The sequence below is a fragment of the Dysidea avara genome, chromosome 2 (assembly GCF_963678975.1).
Source record: "Dysidea avara chromosome 2, odDysAvar1.4, whole genome shotgun sequence".
NCBI classification, from domain to species: domain Eukaryota; kingdom Metazoa; phylum Porifera; class Demospongiae; order Dictyoceratida; family Dysideidae; genus Dysidea; species Dysidea avara.
Window position 1 is genome coordinate 39,233,981 of NC_089273.1, and position 25,342 is coordinate 39,259,322.

The following is a 25,342-nucleotide window of genomic DNA, read 5'->3' on the forward strand; positions in this document are numbered from 1 at the left end:
GGGGGTCTGGGGGCATGCCCCCCCAGGAATGTTTTTGAAATAGATAGTAAAAGGTTGGATTTAGTGGCATTTCAGTCAATAAAAATAACAATTTTGTTAGGTAAGCTGAAGACCAGCTGTACGGATGATATCTGGAAAATATCTCTACTGCTACTATAAAAATTATACCATCTGCACATGCATGTGTCTAAATATAATATATTGAAATGTCACAGTGAATAAGAATGGGAAAGATTGAGCACTCTACCATGATCAACAGGGGCAGTGGAGCAGAACAAAGGGTGTCTTAAACAATGAAATTTACACATTGCATGGAGTTGAAGCATGGATGCTATTCGTGGGCTCTGTATAGAGGGACTTGTCCACCAAAATCTTATATTTTAATGAAAGCTCGGTTTAGACAATCTACATGTAACTTAAGTAGCTTTTAAAAGAAAATGTAATTGTGACTGTTCTATTAGAGTGATTGTTCTATTAGAGTGGTTGACTGCTCTATTAGTGTATCTCAATCTTGCAATGCATTTAATGCAAGCACTGAATGAGTTACTCGGAGCACTTAATTTAGCTTTTTATTGGTAGTATCTAGTAAACTGTAGCTAATAGACTTTTCATCCTGAAAATTTAGACTTGTATACTAAAATTGTGAACCTTTTTGGTTAAATTATGGACCTTTTAACTGAAATTGTGGACCTTTTTTCCAAGAGGGCAGTTCTTCAGAACCCCCCTGGCTATGGGCCTGCTATCGTACTGTATGATTATTTTACAGACGTCTTATATACTTGTAGTTGACATGAAGCCATTATGGGTGAAAGACAGGTTATATTAAGTGTTGTTTCTATCTCTGAATTGTTGCCATTAAATAAATGTAAAGTGTTGCATGTTCACTATTTTGCTTATCAAGTTTTGGTTTGATTTCACCCAAAAAGTGGTGAGGCCCTGGCTTCACTAGTCACACATGCTCTGATGTCATTGTCCCCAGACATATAGCTGCTGTCATCAGAATTGGTATTCATATTTGTAATAACATGTTTATGTTCTCAGTGGAGGAAGATTATATTTTGCCAGTTGACTTGCTACTGTACATTCAAATGTGTTCATTATTACCATGTATGCAGTAGTTACATGCATACATACTATCTTCACCAGCTAAACAGTTTCTTTTAAACATCAGTTATTGCATGCAATTTGTACACAGTATTATTATATGACTATACACATAATGTTTAAGTGCTTAGAGCTTACAGCTGAAAGCTATGTACAATTCAGAGGTCCCTTATGGCTGTCAAATACAGGTAGCATGCAGTGATGTCAAACACTGTACTATTATTATCATACAGGAGATAAAAATGTAAACTGTCCAGTTGCAATTAGCTTATGAATATTATATAGTTATACAATGGGCATGAGTGCTTTGCCTGATATAAACGCACGAGCCTGAGGGCCGTCAGGCCTGAAGGCAAGTACGTTTATACAGGCAGAGCACAAGTGCACGTTGTATAACTGCTATGTACCACTCACTTAATAGGTGGAGAGAGTCTCACAAGTCAGCTGTAACACTTATAAAGGTCAGGTTTCTAACATCGATTGTGGGTAACCAAGCCGAACGTTCTGATGACGCTCCCTCTACAGTATTTATTTTATTATTAGCACTTTACAGTGACCAGCACTGAAGGTCTGACAGCAACATGTGCTGCAGCCTTAGGATTACCTAACCTAATTTCAGGGACTTAGACCTACATGTAATGACTTGACTTACTGACTGACTGATAAGGTGTAACAGAAAAGGGGCCAAAGTAAGGAAAAATCCCTCCAACACCAGGATTCGAACTGCAGGTCACCCAATGTCTAGTCAGGGCCACACTCAGTCTTCCTCCAGGAGGGATGGATTTTCTTCCTTAAACCATAGCTTAAACCTAAAGTATTTATTATTAGCACTTTACAGTGACCAGCACTGAAGGACTGACAGCAACATGTGAGTACTGCAGCCACCTAAGATATTGAAAGCTAGTACGCTATGGTTTATATCACTAACCTGCATTCGCTGTTCTACTGTCATCATGTAGTGCTCAGCATACCAGCGTGATCACTCAGTCGCCATGTAGACTAAGCACCAGACTAATCGCCATAGTGATTTTCTCAAGCAAAAAAAAAAACAGCTAATAGATGGTTTAAGTAAACAAAACCAAACTACAAAACGATACTAGTCTAATTCTTACTATTCACACTGGCTAAACTCGTATCTGGTGGCATGACAAAAACTGGTTACCACAATCGAATGTAAAGGTGAGTATTATTTAGAATATCAGTTTTATTGAGTCATTGTCGAAGTGGACTACAGTTTAACTTAGGCTCAGATGGCTCCAAACTAGTAAGGTGTATAAGTACATTTATAAACATGTAGACTAGAGTTGTGGCCACCGCGTTGGCTTTTTCGATCGCTATTGGCTGCTTGGTAAACATTATACGTATTGGTGACATTATGGCCCACAATCGACCTTTACATGTCAGGCTATAAAAAAATTCGAGTGATCTGTGAGGTGTCTTTCCACCTATTAGGTGAGGTGTCATAGTGGTCTCGGCGGCTGGCACTTGTGCATTGCTGCACAAAACCGCAGCCAGTGCAATATCTGTATATTGCACTGCGGTCAGTGCATTATACCTTATAATGCACTCGTTGCGGTCTACAAAACCGCAACCAGTGCGTTATAAGTTATAATACACTCGCTGCGGTCTACAAAACCACAACCAGTGCGTTATAAGTTATAATGCACTCGCTGCGGTCTGCAGCAGTGCAATATACAAATCATGGCACTGGCGGTGCCTTTGAACTGCCCACGCAGAGTGGTACATACTATTATGCACCTACCTTTAGCTACTTCCTGTCTACAGTGTACATAAAAGATACAATCCAAAACTATACCAACAGTTAACTGCAGATTATAAGTCAGTCTTTCCACTACCAAGTTATTTTTTACCTCACTAGATGCTGAATTTGATTTCTACTGTAGTGCTGTTGGTGGTAGCTTTTTCATATGCTAAAGCTGATAAGATATGTGAAAATGGTACCATCGCTACTATATATATATAATGCTATTGCATATGTTCTCCAATGCAAAATCATTCCAAATAGATATAATCAATTCTAGGCAGCATGTTATCATCAGCTCATAACCCCTCACTGGTTAAGCAAACATGCTGATATTTCTGGGTCATATACTGTATGTCCTGATTATCTTGAAGTCCCTGCGGGTGGCTTCTCTCTTGGACATCTCATAAGAGTTCAGTTGGCACCTCCAAAAAATTTGTCTAAGGAAGATGATGTTACTGTAACTATTACTGTTGCTATGGATACTGTATATCAGCGTTGTAAGTGAGTCAGTACTGTTGACCCGTTTGACCCACTGACCCGAATAGTAATCCGGATGGGACCCGGTTTAATTAAAATAGAGGCGTGCCCCAAGATAGGGTCCGCAACGTGAAAAATGAAGTTGCAGGAAACAAAACCCCGACTATCGTAGTATGTTACAGTTAGTGCCCCATCACTAATACTACCCTTGGTTTGGAACTGAGTTCCCTTGTTGGAGCAACACACGGATTTTAATATCTCATGTGATTGATCTTTATTCCGTGCGCTCCAAAGAAGATGTCCAGAGTTCCCAGATTCTGAATGTTATATCAAGTGTTGTTGGCCTACCAAACCATGTATAGAAGTGAGTAAAACTTGCTTGTGTTTTCCACGGAGGCTGATTTTCTGTGTATGGGTCGAGAAAATTTTTCGTTCCAGGTGCTCTACCAGCCAAGAGAAGAGAAGCCAATCCTATCACATAAGATGGTAATGAAGTTGGATGTATAAGTATTCTACACACCAAGTTTGAAAGAGCTGCGACCTTTCTAACCATCTGGCTGGTGGAGATGAAATTTTCAGTACAATGATCTTCAATGATTTTGGTGGGTTGCCTCCTTCCTACTGTTACAAACTGTCTTCCTAGGAGCTTTAAATCAGAGGAAGATCCAGAAGAACATCTGAGGTTTCTAAGAAGTGGTAAAATCCTTGACTTTTAAAGTTTAAAGGTCACTGGAAGCTACTACTCTAATAGAACGTTCAGTATCCTATAAGAAAAACCATGTAGTTCAGTATACAATTACCATCTGCTTTTGGATTGTGTCAATTGAACAGCTGTATAGATTGCTTGGAAAGTGTGCATTTTATGGACATTTAAATCTTAAGATGCAGTTGCTGGAGAGTCTAATAGTATTGAATTTTGAAATCCATGCCATTCATTTGCTATGAAGTAATCAATTTGTATCAGCTGGAGCACTCTAATGCAGAACCGGCTCAGGTAATCTCACATTTTACATATACCTGGTTTTCTATACAAAAATTAACAACAATAATTGTGACCTAATTTTAGAAAACCGTCGATATCCGCACAATTTTCAAAATGCATTTTATTTGTTCTTTGTTTTCTACAGGGACAGAGGAATGGACTAGCCAAGTTTCAGCTTCTTAGCTTAAGCAGCGTTGGAAATACAGCACTAGACAGCCGGACGAGCAAATAAATTGATATGTACAGAAGCTATTGAGAATAGAATCTACAGGCGCTTACATAAACCATCATAACTTACTGATACAACGACGTACGAAATTGAATCATGGCTCATTGTGTTCGCCATGAATGTTTGCATCCACCAAGGTATAGTTTTCCCCCAGGCATGCTTTTTCGTTCGAGAATGAAGGAAAATTCACTGAAAATGATCGTCGGTAAATTCTTTCGTCACCGCAGCATAAACAAACGTCTGTAACTTTGGAATCTTTCGTGTATGGAGATGAAACAAAGATTGTTGTACTCCTTATGGACAGGTGAACACGATGATGCCCAGAAGTTATGCATTGGTGGCTTAATTCGCCCACCAGCGAGGCGATAAAAACTCGCGTAATTTTTTTTCTGGAGCTTGCGTTTTTACCCATAGTCTTTTAAATGCGTTTTATTACAAAAGTACTGTTGTTCGTATATCGACGGTTTTCCAAAATTCGGTCACAATTATGTATCTTGTGCAACTGCCTAAGCAAATAACAACTCAGTAATGTAGGTATAGCCATAATACCCTAATGCTGCTGTGTATATGGCCTATGAGTTTGTGAAATTATTGATTCATGACTGAGATAGAGGTAAAGCAGAGCTTCACAGTTTTAGCAGAGCTTCACAGTTTATTTGTCAATGTGAGTAGTCTATTACTTTATAGGTGTAGTAGACCAGTAGATTACACATGTTTTTACAGTGTCCTTTTATCAAGTTTTGCACAGGTAGTGAAAATAGGGCAAAGAACCACAAGGCCATGGTCCCCCAGTTTTGGTGGTCAATTCTTGTAGCAAAAGATTAATCACAACTGTTAGTAGCTGCTTAATTTTTAAAGTGAAAATGGCCACCCAAAGTACTGTCTCAGAGCCCTGGGGCATGCATCCAGATGGAATCTGTGTATGCATCAGCTAATTAAAGTGGAACTTTTTACATTCAATTGCAAGCACTTGATAGTTAAATGTAAGGAGATGTGCATGGTTGAATATTTCCTTGAACTTGTTAGTGTACTTTATTGTCCAAAGAATACATTTAACCTGTTGTATTGATTTCTGTTTGTCACAGATCCATATACATTGGACTGCTCTGTGTAACAACACCCTTTCAAAATAACAAACTTTACTTGAAAATACTCGTCAATCTGCTATGTTATCTACTTTAATGAAGCCAAATTTCTGTTCATCTAGATCTATTAATTTTGCGTCTCTGCCTATAGCTATGTCATTGTTTCCCTTATCATATCAATGATTTTTTGTTCCATTGATTGTTGAGTGCAGCTGTAAGAAGTGTTTCAAAGGCAGACTTGTTGCTCAAGGGTTTTTGCAAAGGCATGGAGTCGATTACGGAGAAGTGTTTTCTCCTGTTGCACATTTATCTTCAATTCGTGTCCTTCTAGCATTCGCAGCTGAGAATAAGTTACAGATTCACCAGATGGATGTTGTTAGCGCCTTCTTAAATGGTGAACTAAAGGAGGAAATCTATATGAGGCAACCCCCAGGATATGAGCTAAAGGGAAAGGAGGAGTTAGTGTGCAAACTAAGGAAGTCCATTTATGGTTTGAAACAATCTCCGTGCTGCTGGAATGAGAAGCTCTGTAATCACCTGAAATCTCTTGGGTTCAAAGAGAGTGGAGCAGGTTCATGTGTTTTTATTCAAAGTGGAGGAAAAGGTATGAAGATAATAGCTGTCTATGTTGACGATTTGATTCTCATTGCAAAAACCCTAGCTGAAATTGAGCAGGTGAAAGAGGGATTGTCTGAAACCTTTAAGATGAAGGACATGGGTCAACTTCGTTATTGCCTAGGCATCAATTTTGAAGTTACCGAACAAGTCATTTCTCTGTGTCAGAAGCAGTATCTAATAAAATTATTAGAAAAGTACAGGCTCTCAGAAGCAAATACCATGGCTACACCAATGGATCCTAGTGTTAAACTAGTATAGGATGATGGCTATGGCAAGAAAGTTGATCCAATTCAATATCAATCTATGGTAGTCAGCTTTTACATGCAGCAAAACCTACACGTCCTGATATAGCACATATGCTGTTGGAAAAGTGTCAACGTTTAGTGCTGCACCAACACAATCCTACCTAACTGCAGTCAAAAGAATCTTCCGGTATATCAAAGGTACTATTGATCTGAAGTTGCAATACAAACCAGTTAATGAAAAGCTATTAGGATACTCTGATGCTGATTGGGCAAATGATTTGAATGACAGGCACTCAACAACTGGTAATGTGTTCACAATGTCAGGAGGAGCTGTTAGTTGGTTAAGCCAAAAACAAACAACGGTCGCCTTATCTACTGCTGAAGCAGAATACATTGCCTTGGGTTCTGCTACTCAAGAAGCCATATGGTTGAAACAGCTTTTGGCTGATCTGAACACTGCTCCAAAGAAAATCAAGATACTAGAAGATAATCAGAGTGCAATTGTAATGGCCAATAACTCAGCAGGACACAAGAGGACAAAGCATATTGATATCAAACATCATTTCATTAGAGAAGCAGTACAGACTGGAACGATTACTTTGTTTTACTGTCCAACAGCAAATATGCTTGCTGATGTATTTACCAAACAGTTACCGAAAACTCAGTTTGTGAATTTAAGAAGAAGATTGGGACTGAACTAAACAATTACTAAATCGAGGAGGAGTGTTGTAATGAACGATTACATAATTGTATTATTTGTTGTGTAATTAATTAACAAACGTACTTATAATGTTGTATATCAGATCCAGGAATTTCTAGAACAATCTTTATCTGTACCTATAAATTGTGATTGTACAGAATTTATTGCTACTATTAATAATTCAGTTCTGACAGTGAAGTTGTTGCTGTGGCGCTCCTGCGGTGTTGTATTTCGACACCCGACCCACTTACAACTAGGGACCCGCCGATTATGCTGGCATAATTATGAGCATAATAGGTGTCTGAAAGCATTGAGCATAATGCTAGCATAATAGGTAGAATATTTGTGTAATAGTATGAATTCTTGCTTATCAAAATAGCTATTACAGAAAGATCGATATACTCTAATAGAACAGTCGCTAACTCTAATAGAACAATCATATAGCTGACTGTTCTATTAGAGTATATCGATCTTTAATGTGATATGCATTTTGACAAGTAATTTTGTGCTTCAGCCACTTATTATTTATCCAGAAATTGGAAATTATTAGCAGAGCATGAGAACTGAGGCATAAATAATTGGGCATAATTTGAGCATAATGGGTAAGTATTGAGCATAAATTTAAGCATAATAGGTAAATTTTTGAGCAGTGCAGCATAGCATAATAGGTAAAATTATGAGCATAATCGGCGGGTCCCTACTTACAACACTGTGCATAAGATTTCAATCTCCATCCCACCAGACTAAAGATATATTTAGCCTAGTTGCACTCCTTTCACAAGTTTACAAAGTCGTTTCTTCTTTAATGAGCTGGCTTAGCTAGTACATTTAGGAATGCACATGTTTGCTGTTATGACTTATGAGGCCTATAGAATTATATTTCCTACATGTGGTACACTAGATATAATTAACTTAACTAAAGTCCAAGTCATCCTCAAGAAAGAATATTGGTAGATTATTATCTTGGCATTATTATACTGTACATGGCATAGTCACCTGGCAAACTTAGGGAGCAACTTTATCCATGTCACTTTCAAATCCTTCTCTATAGCTAAATCCACTATCTCACTGACTTATGTTGTTTTCTTACATTTTTACTTTAGCACAAGCCTAGCTAGCTATGTGCAAATTTTGAGGATGTAATTTTCATGGATTACCAAATTTCAGCGCCAGTAGCTTTATTTAGTGATTCACTCATTTTTTACTTAGGTCAAGTTGCTGTTTTATAGTAGCATAGAGCAGATCCTGATATTTGATGATGAAAATTTCACGGACAGCTGTAAGTAACTGAATGTTTATGTCCATCATCATTTCATTGCATATTGCCTACTTGCTACATAATACTACCACATCACAAGTAAACTTTACAGGTGTGATTTAAGCACAACATCCCTGGTACACGTTATATCTATGCAAGAATATAATGATGTACAGTAAACAAATTGTTAATGCAATGTCAATCAAAGCTACCAAATTAAATCACTGTAATGGCTACAAACACTTCTTGCTATATAAGCTGTTAGTAGACTTCAACTAGTATGTACTCAACCCGATAAGTTTGCGAAGAAGATAAACGATGCATATCAAAGTACAGTCCTTTGGTGACATCCAGTTTATAGGAATACTGAGCAATAGCAATGTGTCCTTCATCATGTTCTGTGTGGCAGGAACCCCACTTCTCAGTTGGTTTGATATGCATCTTCACTTCACTGGAGTAACTTTTTGCACCTGTTGGTCTGGTAACACCAGTACGAGATGTTGATATACTAGCTGAAGTATCATAACTTCTGCCTTGAGCAAGATAGCATGGTGGATAGCTGGAATAGTAATCATTTTCAAGTGTGATAAAACCAACAAAGTAATCTCCATCACTTATTCCAAAAATAGGATCATGATCATTAGCATCAGCCCACACTGTGTCCAAAGCAACAGTAATAGTTACAGTAATATCATCTTCCTTAGACAAAGTTTTTGGAGATACCAATGGAACTCTAATGAGTCGTTCACTTGAGCTACCAGCAAGAAAATGAAGGTAGTCAGGATGTACAGTATATGATCCAAATAGTTCAGCATGTTTGCTTAACCAGTAAGGGGTCATGAGTTGATGATAAGATGCTGCCTAAAATAAATTATATAGAATAGAGCTAGCTATATATACAGTACATTTACCTTATCATCAGCTTTGGCATATGAACAAGTTACCATGAACAAAACTATAATAGTAACCACCTTTAGCATTTTGTGACTAAAGAGAGACCTCAGTAGCTAGACAGACTGCTGTTAACTTCTGGTATAACTTTGTGTTGCATCTTTTATAAGCATAGGATATAGGTGAGCACTTATTAGTATTCATAAGGTAATTAAAACTAAAATAATTTTATATCTTCCTTAATAAAGATCTTTATAAAATGCAAACCATGAATCTTGAATTTTTGTTTAAGAGACCTCTGAATGTATGAGATGAAACAGTTTATATAGCAGACAAATAACTACTACAATACTATAGTGATATTCTATTTCTATCATTTTGTAGGAGGATACAGAACACAGTGTTCAAACAAGTATACACACATGCACATACGTTATATTGGAAACTCAAGTGTATAAAATCAAAATTTGGTCCCAGAAGATCTCTTCCAAGAACTTCAACATAATTAAAATCCTAAGTCAATGTGCCACAATGATGGAAAACTGTTTATACACTTGCTGTTTTGCTAAACTTTTTTATGGTTCAGTATAAAAATAAAAGCTTAAGTATTCATTATGTGCTTTCATCTAATTACCCTGATAATAAATTTTACTGATATTATTTGAATCCTAGAGTTATTGCTGTACAATTGGCACTGCTAATAAAAATTGATTTTGCTAGTGTCATTTCCTACTACTTTAACACAGGCATAACCAAAAAATTGTATTTGATTGTGCTGAGTAAAATACATGCTATAACAATCATAAATAAACAAGCATAAAAAACATTATGCACAAGAGGCCAACATGACTACCATTATAAGAAGTATATAGAGTAATTTGTACTATACTACTACATGAGTATACAAGTTCTCAAGATCAGCTAATCTTCAATGGTATGTACACACACAAACATACATGTACATACAGTACAAAAGTTTGACAAGGGAAACCGATGAATTGGATGACCAAGCTTATAGTGACAAGTCAAAATGCTTATGTTATAATTTTGATAATACTAAATGTAAGTGAAACTCAAGAGGGAATTGGAAAATTTGGCAAACTGCATGTGACTCATCATAATTTTTCCCAATAAACCTATTTTACAATAAGTATCGTCCACATAAAAAATGTGGTCCCAGGTGAGGAACAGCCATCCCTTCCAAGAATGATAAAAATTTCCAACAAACACACAATGCAAACTGTTTATACATTTTGCTTTTGCTAAAATGTTTTTATGGTCCAGTATAAAATAAAATAATTTCAATGTGCTGTCATCTAATTACACCACAGACTAATGCAATTTTATTGAATGTTTTTCTATAGGACAGTATAAAGTTAAAATCTCCAGTTTTTATTATTATGAGTTGTCATCTAATTACACTGCTAATTATTTTTATTTCTTAGGCTGTGCTAGCGATAGCTGAATGCTGCTGTGTCAGTGATAGCTGTAGTAGGTAACACAGGCATAAACAAAATATTGGGATTGAGTGCTGAATAAATAAATATATACCACTTTCACACCTCACTTCAAAGGGAAGAGAAGGTGTATAAGTGGTATAATAGCACTGCTAGCAGTGCTGAGGAATGCAGTAACGAGAATAGGAGGTAGTATAATATTATACAAGTTATATCCCTCCTAGGAGTGATATAACTTGTATATACTACCTCCTATTCTCATTAATGCATTCCAAGCATTCTCAGAAATCATTTGATTTCTTTGATGAAACTGTGTGATCTCCTCTCCTTTAATATATCGACACTTCACAGGATCGATAGTGGGTTTTAGTTTTTGTAAAGTGAGCCAAGGCATAGATCATGGACTTGGGGAAGATGATAGTTCATTGTTTTACTGAATGAAGAAGGTCACAGGTTAGTTTATATTAAACATGTTACATTCAATAGTCACGTGGGGATGTCCCACAGACACTGGGTGTAGCACTTAATTGATTTGGCCATTAGTTAGGGTTTCCAACTCAAAATAGGAAGGTACTTCCATTTGTTGTTTCTGGTGATTTTCACGCAGACTGACCTTTAAGGTTACGGTATAGTTTAAAATGCGTGGGCGGAACAAATTACAAAACCTGCTTTAAACCAAGCAGGGATAAATAATTTCAACAACTGTGTTGTGTTAGCAATACAACTAATTGTGCTTGTTTGTTTTTACTACAGAACAACAACTGTTCTTGGGTGTGTGGTCTACAATAGAGCAATGTTTTATAAAAACGCGCCACCAAAAACCAGACTAACAGATTACTGAATCCTTATAATTTCAACACAAGTGGCTAAACAACTAAAATATCTAGGTCCTGTGGAAGCGATTTTTTAAGTTACTGGTAGTATAGACGTTTTATTGAACTTTTAGTAGTTTTTTTGGGTGAAACAAGCTCTTCGAAGGCTTGTATCCGAGTCACTTGGGAGAAACACGCCAGAAACGCTTCCACAGGACCTAACAAATTTAATATACAGTATCACTATGCCCCAGAAAAGCCAATAGAGCCTACAGCTTTTGCTGTATTTGGCGGCAGAAAAAATGGTAGTGACAGCTGGAGCTGAGCGATGTACGGGCTGGCTTACTTGTGTTACTACAACAAATTGTAGTGTTCCACCTGCCTCAAACTACACTGTAGCTACATAAAAACATAAAATATGAAGGGCTGCATCTTCATTTAAAACTTTTCGCGCTGCTAGACTGGTTTTATGGGCTTCTCAAAAAGTATCGATAGGCATTCAAAATTTTGAATGATTGCCCGTGACTATACCGTAACCTTAAGATAAAGCAAACAAGTGTTAATTTATTATTGGATTGCTTGTAGCATTGAGTATCAACATAAGTTCAACACACAAAAACATACAAAAAGTGGTCACGTGACCAAAAATATCATAATAGCTAAATTGGGCAGCTTATTTGAAAATTATTGTATTGTAGCCATTTGTAGGGTGACCAAAGTCACAATTAGTGTATTTTCTTGCCTTATAATGAAGACATGTACATCTTGTAGTGTTATAGCACATCCATTATAGCTGTAATGGGATTGTTGGCCACATGACCACTTTTTGGGCATTTACAGTTAAAACTGCACTGATATTGAAAGTAATAGACAGTTTAATAATATGTTAGCACTTGTTTGTATTATCTTAAGGTCAACCTGTGTGAAAATCATCAGAAACAATGAAAAAGGCTGAGGCATCATCTTATTTTGCAGTGGAAATCCTATATGAAGGGATTTTTGGTCACGTGACCACTTTTTGTTATTTACACATGTTAAAATTGTGCTGATAGCGACTGCTATAAACATTCCAATAACAAATTAGCACTTGTTTGCTTTAACTTGATGGTAAATCTATGCAAAAATCTCCAGAAACAACGAAATGAAGCACCTTCTTATTTTGAGTGGAAACCCTACTGATTAGTGTTAATAGTATTCACTACTTTAGTTTATTCATGGCTAGTAAAGTAAGTACTTTAGTGCAGTTGAATCGTTTTTACATTGCTGTTTTGACACCTGGTGCTATGTCACACACGCGTAGTGACTGGGCGTGGCGCTTAATTGGCTAGGCCATTATAGCGATGTAAACATATTCACTGCTTTAGTTTATTCATGGCTAGTATAGTAAGTACTTTATGAGCTGTTCAGCTCGTATTTGGGCTTCCTGTGTTTAATTGCGTACCCAAAATCGAAGCGATCTACATGCTCGTGACGATACACTTACGTTCGGCCTCTCAGCAGTGCCTTGTCGTTGCTCTTACGACGTTACCCACAATCGAAAGTTACATGGTCCCATATAAATACACTCGCAAAGCATTCCAGCAGTTTCCATGTACACTTGCAGGTGATTCACCCAAGTAGAATATATTAGTTGTGACATGGGCACTTGTGATTTGCCTGAAATATACACACGAGCATGAGGGCGCAGCCCTCGTGCTCGTGTGTATATTTCAGGCAAATCACTCGTGCCCATGTTACAACTACTACATGTATAACAAAAATCACAAACATGCTGTGGTTGTTGACTACAAACTATTAACATGCTGTTATAACTTTAATAAAGCTGATTGTTAGATCAATATCACTGTGTTATTTTGACAGTAAATAATTATTGTGTTGTTTTATCAAAAGAAAATTCAAGCTGGCTGCAAAACAACTATGACAAAAGTAATGTTTGATCCACCCCAAAACAACTTCACTGTAAAAAAGGCATGTCCAAGAAACTACAAGTACCAGCATGAACCCAATGTAAAAACAGCTCAGCTGAAGCGAAAAATAACTGGTATTTAAAGAGCTGATGTCTGGAGTGGCCAAGAATAGAACTAACTACAATTACTTTAAAAGGTGGCCAAATTACCAGCCAATTAGAGTTAAAAGAAATTACTTTAGGATGCAGCAAGAGTGAATATAGAACACAGCTGAATGATAAAGATTCAATGCTAAATTTTCAAATTAGTTGTATATAACAATTCATTCTTGGCCACTTCGCTGTTTCAGTTGCCAGTTACTTTTACTTTCATTTATGCTTGTGTTTTACAGCCAAGATGTTCTGGCATAGATTAAAACTTAAGTAATTGTAGTTAGTTGTATTCTTGGCCACTCCAGATATAAGATCTTCAAATTACTAGTTATTTTTCTCTTCAGCTGAGCTGTTTTTACATTGCATGGGTTCATGCAGGTATTTGTAGTCTCTTGTACGTGCCATTTTTTACAGCGAAGGTGTTTTTGGGATGAATATCACTCATTTTTGTTAGTGATAGGTGCAACAAATTGGTTAAAAAGGTAATTAATTTTGGAACTTAAGGATTCGAATAATTTGGTTCAGTGGCATCGACTCTACCTGATTAAATGGTTACAGACCCAAGGTATATTCAGTATCCTTGGAGAATGACTGTCGAGATTTCAGTTTAGATGGTGTATCTGTGATCACGTTGGTAAACTCATCCAGGAGACCGGAGGCATACAAGTCCTCATAGTTTCTACTTATGGAAATAAAATATCAAAAGTTAGTTTATATGCAAATAAACTTGTTTATATTATATTATGTTAGTACAGAGAGTAAATTGAAGACTAAAGAGGAACTCTACATCTGTAAAGACACTTAGAATTCCAGTAGACTCTGACAATGGTATATTGTCAATAGTCAGGTAACTAAGAACTTTATAACAGTCACAATGCATTTCTGCTTCTATTGCTTCATCAGGTGACAATGTTCTTAGGGTGGAAAATAAGAAACAGATTGCATGGAGCTGTGTGTAAAATAATGTTGGAGTGAGTGAATATAAAGTTTTACTTACCTGCTGTCTTGTTATACTTTTCCTTTAGTAATATAACTACTGTGCCAACTTTGTTTTGTCTTAACTGGTGATATGCTGTGTATTATCGGAGAAAAGTGTTTTGTTAATTTTATTCATTAAAATTTTACCTTTAATCTAGTACATGCTTAAGTGGCGGCGTGCGTACATTATGTACTTCATGGGACTGGCCAAGGTGTTTTCCAAAGGTTCAATTAGTCTTGAAAGAACATTTAGTAGTGCTAAAAAGGAGGAAAGTTTTGTATTAAATAAATGAAAAACTACTGTACCTTTTACGGAGAATACGGAAGTCACTGCCGCAGTTACTCAGTCCTATGGGTTCGCAGCCAAAGAGGAAGCAACTAAATCAGCGCATTTTAAAGTGTAACTAAGTGAGTGCATCGTGTAGCCAATGAGGGCCGTGGATTTTAAATAACTGTAAACAATGGTTGGAGGTCGAAAGGTTACCTTTGCAACCAGTGTAATCACGTGAGGGCAAGCCTTGGAATCTAGCAAGTGGGGGACTAAAATAGACGCCAGCAGTGTGAATGTTACTGTTTGTGTGCTATTTACTCACAGTACAGTCTGTTCTAAACTTAAGCCTTTTAACGTATTCCAAGACTTCCAATCAATATTACGTGGGTGGACGAATTTTGCTGTAGCAACATTTTTTTCTTTATTAAAAATATTTTTTTGGTATGTGTGTTCATGTGAGGGAGTGTCCAACAGCTGTTACCCCTGTATAAGTAAAATACACTATCATCACAGAGGCTTATTTATTTCCATTGGTATAAAGAAGGGCACTGAGAGTTTTCAACATAGGTATATATCCTCTCACTTTTTTCAATCGACTAATTAAATAGACCTTAGATTAGCTACAATGATAAACTGTCCGTATATGGGGAGTATGACTGTCACAAGTAATTATGCACTTGTCAATTTCATGCCCCACCCCCGCACCTCCGGGCATCCCCACACCCCAGGTGGGGATTTGACATTGCTTCTTGTCCCCACCCCTGGGGCAATTGACAGTTGTCTAATTCACTGACTGATTTTTGGTAGTTGCATTTCTAAACAATAAAATCGCACTTGCTATAATTTTACTAGCTACAGGGCAGGTTTATTACTAGTCGCATGCATGAAATATGCACTTAGGCATCCTTGAGGTGTTGTCAAATCCCCTACTATGGGGCTGGGGACATAGTGGGGATTTGACAGCCGATTTTGCCCAGTAGTGGGGAATTTGACACCACGATTTGTCAAATCCCCCCACCCTCCCCGGGGTGGGGCATGAAATTGACAAGTGCATTACTAATTCACTATAGTTTGAAGACCCATTGGACTATAGTAAAGAAGTACAGTTCGGTTACTCTGGCATTGTGAGTTGGCAAGCAATTAAGCATCAACAATTTGTCTTGCTAGTGATGAGTAATCTTTTACAAAAGGACTCCTTCCAAGTCTACACATGATGTATAGTTATGCCTCATCATAATCAGACTGTCTTGGAACTTAAGGATTCGGCAGCATCGACTCTACCTGATGGTGTTACTATTGCAAGGCGTTCAACAACGTCCTTGGAAAGTGACCTCGGGGACATAGGCTTCTTTATGGGGGTCTCACCGATGACATCTGCAGACACATCCAGGAGACTACTATGTCTTCATAATGCTACTTGTGTGGTGGAGAGAAAAAAATGTAAATAATAAAATATTTAGTTTTAATACTGTAGTAAGCTATGATATGTGTTAAGAGGTGATTGGTGAGAGAGAAGATGGTAGACGGAACTCTGTGACATTGTTCAGAATTCCAGGGACTCTGACAATAGTATTGTCAATAGTCAGGTAACTAAGAACTTAATACTAGTCTTAAAGTTATATGTGACCGGATTTGCGAAAAGGTACCTTTTCCACACATTTGACATACCAGCAAACAAAATGATGTAACACTTGACTCCTTATACTGATTAACCTGCTCTTAGTATCAAATGTAGCCAAAAACTGTGGCTACATTCATTGAAAATTTCAATCAATTATAAGCCACGATCAAAAAGTTATGAAGCTTTAAAGTTCAACAAATTGGTCAAATTTTGTGTGTGAAAAAGGTACCTTTTCGCAAATCCGGTCACATATGCTATTAAGTTCTTAGTTACCTGACTATTGACAATACCATTGTCAGAGTCTACTGGAATTCTAAGTGTCTTTACAGATGTACAGTTCCTCTTTAGTCTTCAATTTACTCTCTGTACTAACATAATATAATATAAACAAGTTTATTTGCATATAAACAAACTTTTGATATTTTATTTCCATAAGTAGAAACTACGAGGACTTGTATGCCTCCGGTCTTCTGGATGAGTTTACCAACATGATCACAGACACCAGGGGCGTACAGAGGGGGGTTTCCAGGAAACCCCATTGGATTTTACACAGTACTTAAAACATTAAACTTCAGGTTTCCAGAATCTAGAATCTATCATGGAACAGGACACATTGTAAACTTTAATCTTAGTTAAATAATAGTTTCTCACATGATAGCAACACGTATAGCTTATGATTTTGGTGAAAAGATCGAGATACTCTAACGAAGCAGTCAGGCAATATAGACTACTCTAATATAACAGTCACTTAGCTATAGTGGAAACCCCTTTCAAAATTCCTGCGTATGCCCCTGGATACGCCATCTAAACTGAAATTTCGACAGTCATTCTCCAAGGATACTGAATATACCTTGGATCTGTAACCATTTAATCAGGTAGAGTCGATGCCGCTGAACCATTTTATTCAAATACTGTCCTCACGTGATTACACTGGTTGCGAAGAAAACCTTTTGGCCTCCAACCATTGATAACAGTTATTTAAAATCCACGACCTTCGTTGGCTATACAATACACTGACCTAGTTACACTTTAAAATGTGTTTTATGCTGATTTAGTTGCTTCCCCTTTCGCTGCGACCACACAGGCTGCGGTAGCGACTTCCGTATTCTCCGTAAAAGTTACAGTAGACAGTAGTTCTTCATTTATTTAATACAAAGCTTTCCTCCTCTTTAGCACCACCAAATGTTCTTTTGAGACTAATTGAACTTTTGGAAAATCCCTTGGCTAGTCCCACGAAGTACTACCGAATAATGTACGCACGCCGCCATTTAATTAGCTACGTATTAAAGGTAAAAAAATTTTAATGAATAAAATTAAATTAACAAACACAGGAAACGTACGACGCAAAGTCGGTACTGATAAATTGTTGGATTAATAGCGAGTTTTCGTTGTATTCGGTAAAACCAGAAAGATCCACAATTGCTTATCCGAAAATATACCCGATTATAACCGAGATGAGACACAATAAATTCATACTCACCGATTATCCCATTGATGATGCGGCGATTAGCTGGTCTGTTTCCGAACAAGCAACAGTTTCTTCGAACGGTCGTAGCCATAACCGGACTTCATAACCGAGGACGCAACCCGTGTTGCTTCTCAGCGCGATCCGCATTAATTAATCATTGCATACCAGCTTTAATATTTGCGTATTAAATTATACGGGTTTTTATAAAAATAATTATTTTCACGCATAAAATTATTGTTACCATTAGTTGTGTACTCTCTGCTGGCTGTAAGTCCATTCACCCTGCTACATCCATTAGTTGAAGAAGTTCTTTCACATTTTAAAGTTGTTGGCACATTCTAAAGTGATTAAAATATTGGTAATCACTTCTAAATAAGTAACGCCACTTACATTGCAACAGAATTCTTTAAACTCGATCTAAGTTTTGCTGGCCAACCTTGAGCATCACTTCAGTTGACGGCCTCACTTCAGTAGACGGCCTCACTTCAGTTGACGGCCTCACTTCAGTTGACGGCCTCACTTCAGTTGACGGCCTCACTTCAGTTGACGGCCTCACTTCAGTTGACGGCCTCACTTCAGTTGACGGCCTCACTTCAGTTGACGGCCTCACTTCAGTTGACGGCCTCACTTCAGTTGACGGCCTCACTTCAGTTGACGGCCTCACTTCAGTTGACGGCCTCACTCCAGTTGTTAAGAGTAGTCCTGGCCCACGTCCTCACGTCTACAAGTTGGCACATTCTAAATTGATTGGAGACATTGGTATTCACTTCTAAATAAGTAACACTACTTACATTGTTTACAAACAATCTAAGTTTTGCTGGCCAACGTCCTCACTCCATTTGACATACTTACTCCAGTCGTAGAGTATCCCTAGCCCACATCCTCACATCTACAAGTTGGCACATTCTAAAGTGATTGGAGACATTGGTAATCACTTCTAAATAAGTAACACTACTTACATTGTTAACAAATAATCCAAGCTTTGCTAGCCAATGTCCTCACTCTGGTTGTAGAGTATTCATGGCCAATATTCTCACGTCTACAAGTTGGCACATTCTAAAGTGATTGAACACATTGGTAATCACTTCTAAATAAGTAACACTACTTACATTGTTTACAAACAATCTAAGTTTTGCTGGCCAACGTCCTCACTCCACTTGACATCCTCCTCACTCCAGTCGTAGAGTATTATTAGCCCACATTCTCACATCTACAAGTTGGCACATTCTAAAGTGATTGAAGACATTGGTAATCACTTCTAAATAAGTAACACTACTTACATTGTTTACAAACAATCTAAGTTTTGCTGGCCAACGTCCTCACTCCACTTGACATCCTCCTCACTCCAGTCGTAGAGTATTATTAGCCCACATTCTCACATCTACAAGTTGGCACATTCTAAAGTGATTGAAGACATTGGTAATCACTTCTAAATAAGTAACACTACTTACACTGTTTACAAACAATCTAAGTTTTGCTGGCCAACGTCCTCACTCTGGTTGTAGAGTATTCATGGCCAATATTCTCACATCTACAAGTTGGCACATTCTAAAGTGATTGAAGACATTGGTAATCACTTCTAAATAAGTAACACTACTACATTGTTTACAAACAATCTAAGTTTTGCTGGCCAACGTCCTCACTCCACTTGACATCCTCCTCACTCCAGTCATAGAGTATTATTAGCCCATATCCTCACATCTACAAGTTGGCACATTCTAAAGTGATTAAAGACATTGGTATTCACTTCTAAATAAGTAACACTACTTACACTGTTTACAAACAATCTAAGTTTTGCTGGCCAACGTCCTCACTCTGGTTGTAGAGTATTCATGGCCAATATTCTCACATCTACAAGTTGGCACATTCTAAAGTGATTGAAGACATTGGTAATCACTTCTAAATAAGTAACACTACTTACACTGTTTACAAACAATCTAAGTTTTGCTGGCCAACGTCCTCACTCTGGTTGTAGAGTATTCATGGCCAATATTCTCACATCTACAAGTTGGCACATTCTAAAGTGATTGAAGACATATTGGTAATCACTTCTAAATAAGTAACACTACTTACACTGTTTACAAACAATCTAAGTTTTGCTGGCCAACGTCCTCACTCTGGTTGTAGAGTATTCATGGCCAATATTCTCACATCTACAAGTTGGCACATTCTAAAGTGATTGAAGACATTGGTAATCACTTCTAAATAAGTAACACTACTTACATTGTTTACAAACAATTTAAGTTTTGCTGGCCAACGTCCTCACTCTGGTTGTAGAGTATTCATGGCCAATATTCTCACATCTACAAGGTGGCACATTCTAAACTGATTGAAGACATTGGTAATCACTTCTAAATAAGTAACACTACTTACATTGTTTACAAACAATCTAAGTTTTGCTGGCCAACGTCCTCACTCCACTTGACATCCTCCTCACTCCAGTCGTAGAGTATTATTAGCCCATATCCTCACATCTACAAGTTGGCACATTCTAAAGTGATTGAAGACATTGGTAATCACTTCTAAATAAGTAACACTACACTACATACATACACACACACACACACACACACACACACACACACACACACACACACACACACACACACACACACACACACACAAAGCCTACTGTAGTATGCAAACCGAAACACAACTATTGCTGTCCAGTGAACCTGCCTGTATACCACTAAAGCGCTTCCAAGTCTTGCATTCATAGGTAAATTCTCTTGCGGCTGGACTATTAACTTGCAGGAGGAATGTCCAAGTCTGATACAGAGGTCTCCAAACCCAAGTTCCACAACAATCCCAACACCGCTAAGTGAGACAAGGACAGTTACTAGCTGATGCTCTATCCACCTGGCTGTACAGTCTCTCTCACACACACTCACAGTATACAAAAGTAAGCTTACACTACACAGAAATAAACACGCTACACATGTACAGACAAGTACTGGCAGAGGTTGATAGTGGGCCTACAGAATACCTTATATACTGTACTGTATTTGTATGCAACATGTACATGCATAAGGCTTAATAAACACAGAATATAAATGTTAAGTATACACATGCACACTCACTATGTTCTGATGTACAAGAGTACCATGCATGATAGATACATGATGCACAGCTCATATCTCTGAAAAATGCAGTTAGCAAAATATCAAGTACCCAGGAATGCATACACACCTTTCTATTGCTCTTCCAGTTGTCAAAGAGTTCGTTCTGTCCCCCTGTGGTAACTTCGTGGTACATATCAGCACAAATGTCCTCGCCTTGTGGTGAGCATTAATTAGTAACTGTACAATACCGGTATTGATAATAAATTAAAGCAGATTGAACATTTACGTACCTCATAGGTACATCAAGGTGCAGCTCCGTAGCGTAATGCCTTCCTTGCTGTATCTCCTCTCTAAGATTTTTTCTCAGTGCTCCGGGTGCCTCGTGGCAACTCACGTGAATGACCACGTGATTTATGTCCAGAAAAGATGAGCTCGAGATGGGCGGCTGAGGCTGGGCGAGGTCAAGGCCACGCTTGGACGAGACCGTCTGAAGTATGATTTGGAGATCGATGCTGTGTGCTATGTGATGCTAGTAAGCAAGTCGAGCTTATTATTAGGTCTAGAGATTGTGCACCTAGCCCCCTCCCCCCAACAGGCAATAAATAAGAAAAGAATAGATAAAATGTGAGGCATTTGACGTGGATTTGATGCAAAAGCTAAGTCTAATTCCCTAACCTCGGAGCAAAATTATAGATCTAATCCGCTTGGTCTAATCTCCTACTTGTGTAACTGTAGTGTCTTGATCTTCTAGTCACCTGGGGTGGAATTTCCCCTCATTTTCCCGCTTGGTGGTAGGTGGGGCAAAACTTTTATAAGTGCAGAATGGGGTGGATATTTGACTAACTGATGCCTGACATGTCGGATATTTAAACATTTGAATTCCCACCTCAGTCCCCACATTGCCCAGGAGGGATGGGATGGGACATAATATTATTATTGATAGGTGCAGAGCTCTCAAGTTGGCTAGGAGTGAGACTCCATATTCAGTAGAGCTTTGAACCCAATCAAACATACGCACACACAAAATGTGACATTAGACAGTAGCTAGATACAGTACAGAAACATTTTGGCATAGTGTGTGCATCTATCTAAACACTGCTACTTGCTCATTAAATTGGCAATGTGTCGATATAAATTTTTCCATTCGTACACTTCTATGGCTGTACATTGTGCAGAAATGATGACTTCTACAGTGACATCTGCCTTAAATGTTGTAAAACAGTGGCAATAGCACTCTGTCTTATGTTCACTACATATTCACGCCTTCAGTGACATTATCCTAACCAACAATTTCAACTTTGATAAAAAGTGCAATGTCATCAGTTTACTGTAATGACCATACCATGCTCAACTGAATGATCCAACCCACCTGATTGTTTGTTTCACCAGGCCAGCACGGTACACTATGGTAGTTATTCATCAAGTACATTAAATTATATTTTTAGAACTCAACATACTGTAGTGTGAATACGAAATGCAGAAACGCTGTTTGGCAAGAAAGAAAGCCATGAAACAGCTACAGCATTGTTCCCTGTCGTGGCAGTTGGTTTACTTCATTACTTTGATATGTGTTACCAATTTTGCAATCCTTCTCCATTCGTTGCTCTTGTGGGGATTAAAGATTTCAAATAGAAAAACAGTAATTGAGCTTGGAAAACAACAGCTGCTAAAATTTTAGCAAGTTCAGTGATAATTATTTAATTGTGTGCTTATACACAATAAAAACTAACTAGTGAACGTCACTACTAAATGTATTGAACGTCACTACTAAATGTATTGAACGTCACTACTAATGTCTGCCACAATACTCACTATTTTTGTGTAGTGACATTCACTACTAATTTGGTAGTGAATGTCGCTACCATGTAGTGAAAATCACTACAAAAGTAGTGAACATCATTGCACAAAAAGAGTGAGTGTTGTGGCAGAAATTAGAGTGAAATTCACTACTAATAATGACAGTGTACAAACCAGGTGACTAAGCGAGTGAGACTGTGCAATGTGAACAGCAGCCACAAGTCGAACTGAACCGTGCTATCCTGCTAATGTAAATGCAGTGTTAACTGTCACCTCTCATTGTAGTAAACACACAAAGCTCCCAAAAATGGCTAGAGCAAGGTCTTCATGATGACTTTATTTAGGAGGGGGAGATAAATAAAATTGTGCAGTAGGAAAGAGGAGTAGTAGATAAAATATTCCCAGAAATGAGTGCTCCATATGAACCCATCCACTGCATCATAGAAATGGACTTGTGTGCTTGGATGTGTACAGTGTACATGTGTGCATGCACGTGTGGGCACTAGCATCTTTATGTTTCTCTATCCACCAGAGCGACATCACCTTGCAGCAATTTTCCACGCTGATAATTTTTGCCAATTTCACTAATCTGCTCCAGACCTCCTTAGCATCCCAGCAATATAAAATGTTTACATGCACTAGTGCACATGTTATGTTGACCTTTAAAAGTCTATAAGCACAGACACTGCATGACCTGTATACAATTTTCTGTTTTTATAAGCCATGTGTTGTAATTCTGTAGGTAAGAAATTGATGATTGATACACTCAAGGAGAACAGACAATATTAAGGCTTTCATCTTCATGTTTTAATAGTATGATATTGCTCAAGTACTGATATTTCTTATGCTGTACTGTACGTTCCCTTCCTAACATGACGTGACTATAATTATATAACCCAGTATAATAATTATACTCATTACTAATTGACTAGCCTTTGCTGTGTCTTGTGTAGTGGGATGTAGTGTTAAACTCTCTGGAAAAGCTAGTAACCTATATAGTTCACGATCACTTACAGTCAAGTTGTGACCTTTCTGCATATAAAATGCCTATAGCATTTCAAGTAGCCTCATAGATTGACATTGCTGAGGTTTGTAAAAATTCACAGAAAATAATGTCAAGTTTGACATGCATTATTATGATTATGGAATACGACAGTCATGAATGCAGCATTGTTCTATGTAATTATAGCTTATCTTAAGTCCTATAAGTATAAGAGAAGGCCAGCTGTACGTACAATATTCTAGCATACATTATCGTATGTGGTGAAATAGTGAGTTATGATGATCTATGTACCGTACAAACCAGGACAATACAGTAGGATGTGATAGCCACCCAGAGATGGGACAATGGATACCAAGAGTTGGGGGTTATTGTTTACTTTCACTAATACTCATGACAGTGCCACTACATGCAATTCTACTGTGTTTGCAATTGGTGAATTGAAATACAGATGCCAGTTTATAATAGTTACAACAGTTTGTGTATTGTGTACACAGACTAGAGTTAGTACTGCATTTAAAATATCTGACATGTATAAAATATCCTGCACTGCTGTATTGTCACATGCACAGAACATGCATGGTACTGTTTTGTACAAGTATCAATGCTTTCGAGCATGTGTGCATTCAACTGCAAAAGAATATCCAATCCAGGACAGATTAATAAATCAAACAGATGCAGACCAATTTACATATTATGCAGGTTGCCAGTGAACATGTGATATAGGTGTAACATGATAGTTGATAGATGTAGCAAGAAGGTTTTTAGCTGGTTGCGAGATGTGGACCAACAAACATGCAGGTGTAACAAGAAGGCTGCTATTGGCTGGCTGCTAACAGCAGTTACTGGCTGCTAGCTGAATTCTGCACACAAGCTGGTTGCTATAGCTAGCTAGCTGCAAACATGCTGGTTACTAACTATAAACATGTTGCTGCTAGCTGATCATGAGCTCTGCACACATACTGGTTGTTAGCTAGGACTACAGCTACAAACATATAGTCAACAGCTGACTACAGTAAACCGACAGTCGACAGAAGTTAGCTATAGCTTAAGGTTATGGGAATGGATAGGTTTTGGAATTGATAAAACTACCAGTGAAGACTTAAGCCACTACACAAGTTATTTAACTGAAGAAAAGGTCTAAGAACACTTCATTCAACTATCAGAAATCTCTTTTAGATGGTGGGAATGGATTTATTTGTCAACAAAGTGATCACGATTTGTCACAGAACTCAATACATTAAGTACTAAAAACAATTAGTTTGTAATGTATCATATGGGAATGCTTCAAGATATCAAACTAAAATTTTGACGCAAGATAACTAGTGCTTCATTTTTAGCTAAAAAGAGAAAAATGAATAATGTGGCAGAAAAGGATGGTTTTCGGTCACACATTACTGATCATCCATCATGTCCAGCTCAACAAGTCAGTGGTGGATATGTTGGAGCCAGCAATGCCAGGT

The 25,342-nt window shown here is 37.7% G+C and overlaps 2 protein-coding genes and 1 long non-coding RNA gene across 3 annotated transcripts; 1 reads left to right on the forward strand and 2 right to left on the reverse strand.

Moving 5' to 3' along the window:
* The first annotated feature begins 6,522 nt into the window (after nt 1-6,522).
* Nucleotides 6,523-7,206, forward strand: LOC136248078 (uncharacterized). Its single transcript, XM_066039893.1, has 2 exons — nt 6,523-6,566; nt 6,612-7,206. The coding sequence occupies exons 1-2, from the start codon at nt 6,523-6,525 to the stop codon at nt 7,204-7,206; spliced, it is 639 nt and encodes a 212-aa protein (XP_065895965.1).
* Nucleotides 7,207-8,493: 1,287 nt separating this feature from the next.
* LOC136245033 (uncharacterized) lies at nt 8,494-9,525 on the reverse strand. The gene is made up of 2 exons (XM_066036553.1): nt 9,375-9,525; nt 8,494-9,324 (listed from the first exon to the last, which is right to left on the reverse strand). Exons 1-2 carry the CDS (start codon nt 9,441-9,443, stop codon nt 8,725-8,727), a joined length of 669 nt encoding a protein of 222 aa, XP_065892625.1. The 5' UTR covers nt 9,444-9,525; the 3' UTR covers nt 8,494-8,724.
* Nucleotides 9,526-18,189: 8,664 nt separating this feature from the next.
* LOC136245045 (uncharacterized) lies at nt 18,190-21,506 on the reverse strand. Its single transcript, XR_010695709.1, has 17 exons — nt 21,373-21,506; nt 21,210-21,319; nt 21,101-21,159; nt 20,394-20,511; nt 20,244-20,340; nt 20,094-20,190; nt 19,942-20,038; nt 19,792-19,888; nt 19,621-19,738; nt 19,472-19,568; nt 19,301-19,418; nt 19,130-19,247; nt 18,980-19,076; nt 18,812-18,926; nt 18,662-18,758; nt 18,411-18,481; nt 18,190-18,358 (listed from the first exon to the last, which is right to left on the reverse strand). It is a non-coding gene; the product is annotated as an uncharacterized lncRNA (long non-coding RNA).
* Between the last annotated feature and the right edge of the window lie 3,836 nt (nt 21,507-25,342).